At 38.9% G+C, this 8439-nt stretch overlaps 1 protein-coding gene across 1 annotated transcript; it reads right to left on the reverse strand.

Moving 5' to 3' along the window:
• Positions 1 to 543: 543 nt before the first annotated feature.
• On the reverse strand, positions 544 to 6660 carry LOC145547394 (all-trans-retinol dehydrogenase [NAD(+)] ADH7-like). Its single transcript, XM_081596892.1, has 4 exons — positions 6455 to 6660; positions 4916 to 5034; positions 1902 to 2040; positions 544 to 568 (listed from the first exon to the last, which is right to left on the reverse strand). Exons 1-4 carry the CDS (start codon positions 6658 to 6660, stop codon positions 544 to 546), a joined length of 489 nt encoding a protein of 162 aa, XP_081453018.1.
• Positions 6661 to 8439: the final 1779 nt, after the last annotated feature.

Below are 8439 nucleotides of genomic sequence, written 5' to 3' on the forward strand. Positions count from 1 at the left end.
GTTTTCAAAACCTAATTCAACTTATTTTGCAACAAGTGCTCTTTAAAAATACTTACATTTGAATCCAAAAAGAATGGTTACAATGTGTTAAAGACTATCCATAAAATTAATATTAGTGTAGGAGATACATGTGTCATATTTTTATTGCTAAATCTGCTGGGTAAAATTCTTTTTAAAAAATCTTTATTCCAACATAAAAATCCAAGTGTATATATATGTATATGTACTTGATATATATTATATATGTACATATATGTATGTTATATATGTACATATATATAATCTTAAAATATATAATTTTGACTTTAGAACATGTAAGTTAAAAATTTTAATATTGTTGACCCAAGCACCCTGCTAATTCTCAGGTGCTCATAAGACACTGAAAGTTTATTTCATGAAGACTCTATATCTTCATATATATATCTTCAATCTTGTGCTTCTGCTTGTATTTATGAAACAGATCCATGGTCACAGCAGAGAAAGTGTAAAAAGGGAAGCTCCAGCTCACCATCACACAACACAGACCTTCTGTCACCTAGAACCTCAAAATGTCGGGACAGTTCGAATGCTGAAATGTAAAATGATAGTTTTTAGTGATTTGTTTCCATACCTTCCAAACAAAAACGTTTTATGCAATTGTTCTTCCTGCCTGATTTAGGAAACTTCAGGTCAATTCTGCTATTGGAAATCCTTCCAGGCCTGAGGTCTCCACCATTCATTTTCTTTCTGTGGGTCTCTGATATGAGTATCTGAGCTGATTCTTAAAGCATCAGTACAACTGCAAAAGCTGACAAGAGGAAAGGGATTTCCTGAAGGGAAGTCTGAAGGAAAAGGATGAATAAGGCTATGAAGATGTGAACAGATAGGGTTATCCAGTGAGCTTAGACTTCTGGGTGTCTAGGAGAAAAGTAGGTGAGTGCTACTCCCTGGCTTTATCCCCAGAGCCTAGCACAGAGGCTGTGATAGGGTGGGTGCTAAATTCTTAGCTGTTAAATGACTCCATATATTAATAAATAAAAGTAGGTTGTGGTCTAATAGTAAAAGCTTTCAAAACCATGCTAAGGCATTGATATTTTGGGGCAACTTAGTTTTAGCAGTTTAGTGAAGTTCTGGCCAATGTGGTAAAATATAGTAGGCAGGAGACCTATTATCACACGATTGTGTTAACATGGTCAGTGAGAGAGAACCGAATTTAACTAAGGCGACAACTGTGGGAAATGAAAGGGAGCACTTCCATGTTCACTGCAGCACTGCTTACAGTGGCCAAGATGTGAAAACAACCTGCATCCATGAATGGATGAATGAATAAAGTGTGGGTGTGTGTGTGTGAATAATGGAATATTTAGTCATGAAACAACGAAATTTTGCCATTTACAACAAAACGGATGGCTAAAGGGCATTATGATAAGTGAAATGAGTCAGGCAAAGACAAATGCTACATGACCTCACTTGTATGGGGAATGTGGAATCTAAAATAACAACCACAACTTCCTAGATACAAAGAACAGATTGGTGGTTGCCATAAGCAGGATTATGGGGTGGTAGAAATAAACCTAATCTTCAAGGATCAGAAGAAAACACTTAAAAAAGCACTTTCAAAACTATAAAGTAAGAAAATTTTGTGGCAATACTTGAAGAAGTGAGCAGGTTTGTGATGAAATAAAAATACCTAAGATGAAATCAATCTAGTATTAAAAAATCAAATTACAGAGGTTTTAAAAATTGGTTTTATAGGACAATGACACAATAAGTCTATCAAGAAGACTTATTCTTTTTGTAAGTCTATATCAATCTTGCTATATAAAATAATATAAAATATGAAGGAAACATACATTTGTAAATATTAAATTTAAAAAGTAGCCTATGGGGCGGAGACAAGATAACCATAAAAAAGCAGGTACCTTTGTCCTGAGTTAAGCAATTCAAATCCTTCATTGATTTTTTTAAGAGGTAAATCATGTGTTATCAATTGGTCCAGGTCAAATTTCTTTTCCAGGAAATCAGTCACTAGTTTTGGAACATAATCTCTACTTTTCCAACCTGTAAATAAGTATACGTGTTCTCTTTAGACTTTACTAAATGAGTTTTATATTTTATTATCTTATATTTGTTCCTTCTCTCTCTTGCACTGTTACCTTTACCCTGGATGGTACTATTCTCAGCAGCACACAATGGAACTGCATTTCTCCTTTCTTAAGAAACAAAGGCAGAAACCCCATGAAAAACCTTTCTTGCCCCCACATCTTCTAGCACCCCATATCTCTTCTCCTTATACAGAAAAAAACTACTTTACAGGAAGAATTGTCTCCAGTTCAGTGTTCTCAGTTCCACTTCCTTTTCTCTTATTTTCTCTTGAGTCTACTCAGTACCTGGCTGCTATAGCTCTTGTCAAGGTCACCAGAGACACAGACAATGGTCAGTGTGAGGCCAAGACTTTTCTCTTTCCACAGTACCTGGGACACAAAAAATGAGAGGCCGGTTGGTACAGATGAGATTCTTCAGAGAGGGCTCCTTAGAGGAAATAAGACTAATTGAGAAATAAACAATAAGAGATATAAGTTGAGCTTCCTCACTTTGACTATTTGTGTGATGTGGGGATATTAGGGATTATTCACGAGTTAGAAGTAAAATTCACATATTCACTGAATGTCTTTTGAATATATGCTAAGTATCAGGTGGCTTCCCTAATGGCTCAGATGGTAAAGAATCCACCTGCAATGTAGGAGGCTTGGGTTCAATCCTTGGTCGGGAAGATAACCTGGAGAAGAAAATGGCAACCCACTCCAGTATTCTTCCCTGGAGAATCCCATGGACAGAGAAGCCTGGCAGACTATAGTCCATGGGATTGCAAAGAGTTGGACATGACTGAGTGACTAACACTTTCACTTTAAGTACCAGGTACCATTTCAGGGATGGGAACATGATGGGGGCAAAAAAATGCCCTATCCCTGATCTCAGGAAGCACAAGAATCTTCTCACTTTAGTCAGGGAGACTGACAGTAAACAAATATTGCAGAGTACATCATCAATGACAAGAATGAAGGAGAAAAATAGAGTAGGGGCAGTAGATTGTGCAGAGGCTGAGGCTAGGGGGGTGAGGAGGGAATGTGATTTTTTTAAAGCTTAGGGAAAGCCAGTCTGATAGGATGATATCTGAACAAAAACATAAAGGACAGGAACTATCCAGAAATCTTGGGGTAAAGTAGTTCAGGGAGAAGGCAGAGTAATTATAAAGGTGTTGAGGTGAAGTGTTGGCCAATGAGAACAGTGAGGAGGCCAGTGTGTTGAGAACAGAGTGAAAGCAGTAGTAGCAGCTGGGGTCAGAGGGCCGGATCACATGGGGCCTTTCGGCCATTGCATGTTTTGAGATTTTATTCTGAGTGAGAAAGGAAGACATTAGAGGTGTTTGGGGAAAGTGTGACCTGATCGGATTTCCCTTTTAATCATCTCACTCTCTGGCTGCTCTGTAGGGAATACCCTAGGAGACCAAAGGGAAAAGCAGGGAGACCATTTAAGTCATTGATGTCATGCAGGAAGAGGTGATGGGGACTTGGACAAATGATAGTGTTGATGAGAAATGATCCTGGGTATACTTTGAAGGTAGAGACAACAGGCTTTGCTGAAATGCTCATGGTATGAGAGAAGGAGCATAACCCAGGGTTTGAGGCCTGATCAACAGGAATGATGGAGTCATCATTTATTGAGATGGGAAGACTGGGAGGCAGGAGTGGTTTGGGGCAGGTAAAGTTCACATGTCTATCAACTATCCAAGTGGAGATGCCAGATAGGCAATCTTTATATCTTCAGGTCTAGGCTGAAGATATAAACTTAAGTGTTGTGAGTAGAGTGTATTTAAAGTCTTGAGACCACAGAAGATCACCTTGGAAGGAAATGTAAATAAAGAGGAGAAGGGGACTGAGCACTGAACCGTAGGACACACCAAAGTTAGGATCATAGGGATGTGGAGAACCCAGCAAAGATTCCTGGAAGGAGTGACCAATGAAGAAGGAAGAGGAGGAGAAATAAAGAAGAAGATGAGGAGGAAGAACAACAGCAGCAACAACAAAGTAATATCTAGAAGTGAGGTGAATGAATGTTTGAGGAAAAGGGAGCCACCAGCTATATCAAATCCTACTGATAGTTCATTTAAGACGAGGAATGAGTTGACCATTGTCTGTGTCAGTCTTTCTGGTGTTAATTTAAATCATCCCTATAAAATGGGACAATCCATTTTATTTTGGCTTTAGATCCAGAACTTTCTGTTGATGCTATTTAGTGAATCAAATAAATTATATTTTTCATACACATTCTCATGTATGTTGAAAATAATAGATTAAATCAGAAATTTCTGTTCCATAAAATCATCCCAATAGGGAGTGCTGGAGCCTCTCATTCAGGCCTTTGGAGAACTTGAGTTGCAGATGCTAATGTTAAAAATATGCCCACCAATACTAGCGTTAAATCAGGGTGGGAGATTATCTTTTGTATCATTATGGCCATAATTTCATTTTAGATCACTTCATATCCATTCTTGGAAGAAAGACTTTTCAGGGAGGATATGATGAGAAATCGGATAAGGCAATGGCAACCCACTCCAGTACTCTTGCCTGGAAAATCCCATGGACGGAGGAGCCTGGTAGGCTACAGTGCATGGGGTCGCTAAGAGTCGGACACGACTGAGCGACTTCACTTTCACTTTTCACTTTCATGCATCGGAGAAGGAAATGGCAACCCACTCCAGTGTTCTTGCCTGGAGAATCCCAGGGACGGGGGAGCCTGGTGGGCTGCTGTCTATGGGGTCACACAGACTCGGACATGACTGAAGCAACTTAGCAGCATGATGAGAAAACAGACTTCTCTCATTGTCAACAGAGTTAAAGCCACACTCTCAGGCCGGAGGCTCTGTCATTCTTACCTTCAAAAATGCATCCCTTCCACATGCGTCCAATGAAGAGCAGCACTGGGTTGTAAGTGAGCATCTTGGCTGATGGAGGAACCCCTACCACCACGTTGACCACATAGTTCATGTTGCAGATGCAAAGGCATCAATCTAAGTTTAGAATGAAGGAGAATGTTTGTTTCTCATCTCATGTTATGGACTCAGAAATACCCTACATACACTGTGGTTCTAATAGTTGATTTATTTTCCAAGTCATGAAGTAAAATTAGGCCCACATGCCTTTTGCTTTATGCTTACTTTAAAAAATTCTCAACACAATTTTAGTCACAAGTTAAACTTGTTTATACATTTGACTTTTAAGGCAGAAAGTAGAAATTAATGTGGTCAGTGTTCACGGCATTTTCAGTTTACCATGGACCGAAATGCAGGGGGAAATTTCCTATATTTTCAGAACAATATCACCACTTGAGAAGGTTTAGAAAGCCATTTGAACTAAACTGAATCAAATTACCTATGCTGAATCAATTGATACAGTTTTTTATTAAAGTTTAGTATGAAAATTAAATCAAATGCTAAAATGTAGGACAAAGGAATCCCTTTCTTGGTTGCATCTCTGAGACTAATCCCACATTTTCTGGTCATCCACCCATTATCTACTCGTTAATAGTTTTTCTGAATACTTGACATGTTGTTGCAATAGATGTTATTTATTAGAGACCCATGTTCATTAAAGTATCATCTGGAAATCAACAGACCCTAACAATATCCAATATTGCATATTGACTGTGTAAACGTGGTATTGGTTGCTATGTAATAATTCTAAGTGACACCAGGGAAGGGGAATGACAACAGTGGTAAAGACTACTTATTCCTAAGGTACCAAAAGTATTAGAGTGAATTTAGTCTACTGCTCAATTGGGAGCAGAATTGACTGTGTCCCATATTGCAGTTCTCCCTTCCTACCCTAGCCCAGACTGGGGCTTTCTAGTCCAGGAGATCTGACCTCAGATCTAAGAAGAAGTCTGGTGCTACTGACTGCCACAAGGGAGGCATATTTTAGAGAATTGAAGGCTTCATTTTGAGAGAATTCATGTAAGAGAAAGCAAAGCTCAGGTATAGAGTGAGAAATTGGCTACATCATGGTTTTGAGGGAAGACTGCCAAATTTGGAATAGCCCCTCCACCCATGCCCTGTTCTGTTCTCTCCCCAGAGAGTCACTTTAGGCTATTTCACTTGCTAAAGTTCAAGAGATGTAATCACTGTTGCCAAAAAAAAAAAAAAAAAAAAAAAAAGCCATACATACAAAGCAGATTAATACTTGAACAATTTTCCCCAATGGTTGATTTCCTTGCAGTCTGGTCACATGAGAGTGGTATGATGTGATACTTAACTTTTCAGGCAGACCTGCACGTAAGTTTTTGTGTGGCTTTAGGCACAAATGCTTCATGATTACCAGGTATTTTGCCTAACAGGTAGTTAGTATTAGTAAAGCTGTGGAAAATGAGTTTACTTTGTGCAATCAAGGTAGCTTGTGTATTGTATGGCTCCGCTTATCATGGCTCTGCTCTTACCATAGTTTCAAGATGCCCAATAACTTCAAAACTGTAGCCCATAGTGTCACCTGTCATTTCTGACAACACCTCACTGATGGGTTTGGGGCTGATGCTCTCAGTGTCTCCTACAGCCATGGCCTTTTCAAATTTGTCTTTGTTGACGTCAACCCCAATGATCTTGGGTGCACCAGCTGACTTACAGCCCATGACCCAAAGGCCAACTCCTCCCAGGCCAAAGACCACAAAAATTGAGCCAGGGGTGACCTGTGGGGAGACAAGTCCTATAAATGCTAGACCTAGGGTAAAAAGGTAGAACCTGCAAAGTATCTCCAGTATTAGAACATGAAATTCAGAAGATCATTTTGATGAGTTATTAGGACTGAATGACTCATTCTCATGACAGTGCCACAAAGAGAACCAGAAACAGCACAAACCCATGCCAAATTTGTTTTAGATTTGGTTTAACCAGCATGTTCTTAGTGATCATAACTGAATCTTTTGTAAATAAATTCTTTTTAATCAAAGTTGAACCTCCATGTTGCAATAGATTATCGATCCATGTATAGCTTCAGGAAGAAAATGTAGTTAAATCAGTCAGGGGATTTTTTTGCCCTGTACTATGTGTTATTAGGGTTTCCCTGGTGGCTCTTATGGTAAAGAATCTGCCCGTCATGCAGGAGACCCAGGTTCAATCCCTGGGTTGGGAAGATCCCTTGGAGAAGGGAATGGCTACTGACTCCAGTATTGTTGCCTGGAGAATTCCAGTGGACTATGCAACCAGCACATAGTCCCTGGGTTGCAAAGAGTCAGATGTGACTGAACAACTAACACTTTTACTTCATGCTATATTAAAGAAGATTCTAGCCAAAAGTCATATTCCTGCTAGAAGACTCTTAATCCTAGTACACAGCAGGGAGCAAGGAAACCTGAAAACAGAAAGACTTGTATCTATATATATATATGTGTTTTGAAATGTCTAAACTTATAAGCAGAGATTTGTGTGGGTACAGGGGTGCCATACCCACTCTCCATGAGCTGTAATTTCAGCTATGACCTCCCAAGCTCTCAGTTCAGCTCCTGAATTTGGCTTTGAAATCCGTGTGGCCATTCTCTCAAATATCATTCATCATTCACTCATCCACACCACAAATTTTATTGATGAATTCTTTGTGGTCAGAAACTAAACTGGGCATGTTCTGCCTTTTCTCGTAATTTCTCTGGTAGTTTTACTAGCACAGTAAAAAAAAGTTGAATACTAATTTAAACTATATACAATGTCCCTTCTCTCATCTCTTTCTTGGAATAAATCTGTTTCAACAGCCATATGTATATTTTCCACAAACTCCTCACCTTTTTAGTCTTCCACATATTTGGACATCTCTTTCCTTTATCCATTCATACATCTCTCTTTTTTTTTTCCAATTATTATTTATTTATTTCCAATTATTTATTTATTTATTTATTTTTCCAATTATTATTTATGTCCAGGCTCCTTGCTAAGCAGTGTAGTGAACAGAGACTTGATCCATACCTTCCTGGAGCTTGTGGTCTAATGAAAAGTAAAGGTATGAGAATTTGAGATTTGGGACCATACTATTAATGAAGCAATCATGTTACCTTGAATAAGAGAAAGAGATTCCTGCTTAGATGGAGTAGACAGAAAGAAATAAAGAACTTCTTTGAGCAAGCAGGTGATTTTTTTTTTTTGAGAAAACATTTATTTCTCCTTAATTTTTAGATTATATTTTACTAAGATGGAATTCTAAATTGGTAGTTTTTCTGTTTCTTCCCTGGTGGCTCAGTGGTAAAGAATTTTCCTGCAATGCAGGAGACCTGGGTTCAATTTCTGGCTCAGGAAGAGCCCCTGGAGACAGGAATGGCTACCCAGGAATGGCTATACAGTATTCTTGCCAGGAGAATCCCATGGACAGAGGAGCCTGGCAGTCTACAGTTCATGGGGTCGCAAAGAGTCAGGTACAACTGAGC

Source organism: Giraffa tippelskirchi, chromosome 1, assembly GCF_054371585.1.
Source record: "Giraffa tippelskirchi isolate mGirTip1 chromosome 1, T2T-mGirTip1v1.2.pri, whole genome shotgun sequence".
Lineage (NCBI taxonomy): Eukaryota > Metazoa > Chordata > Mammalia > Artiodactyla > Giraffidae > Giraffa > Giraffa tippelskirchi.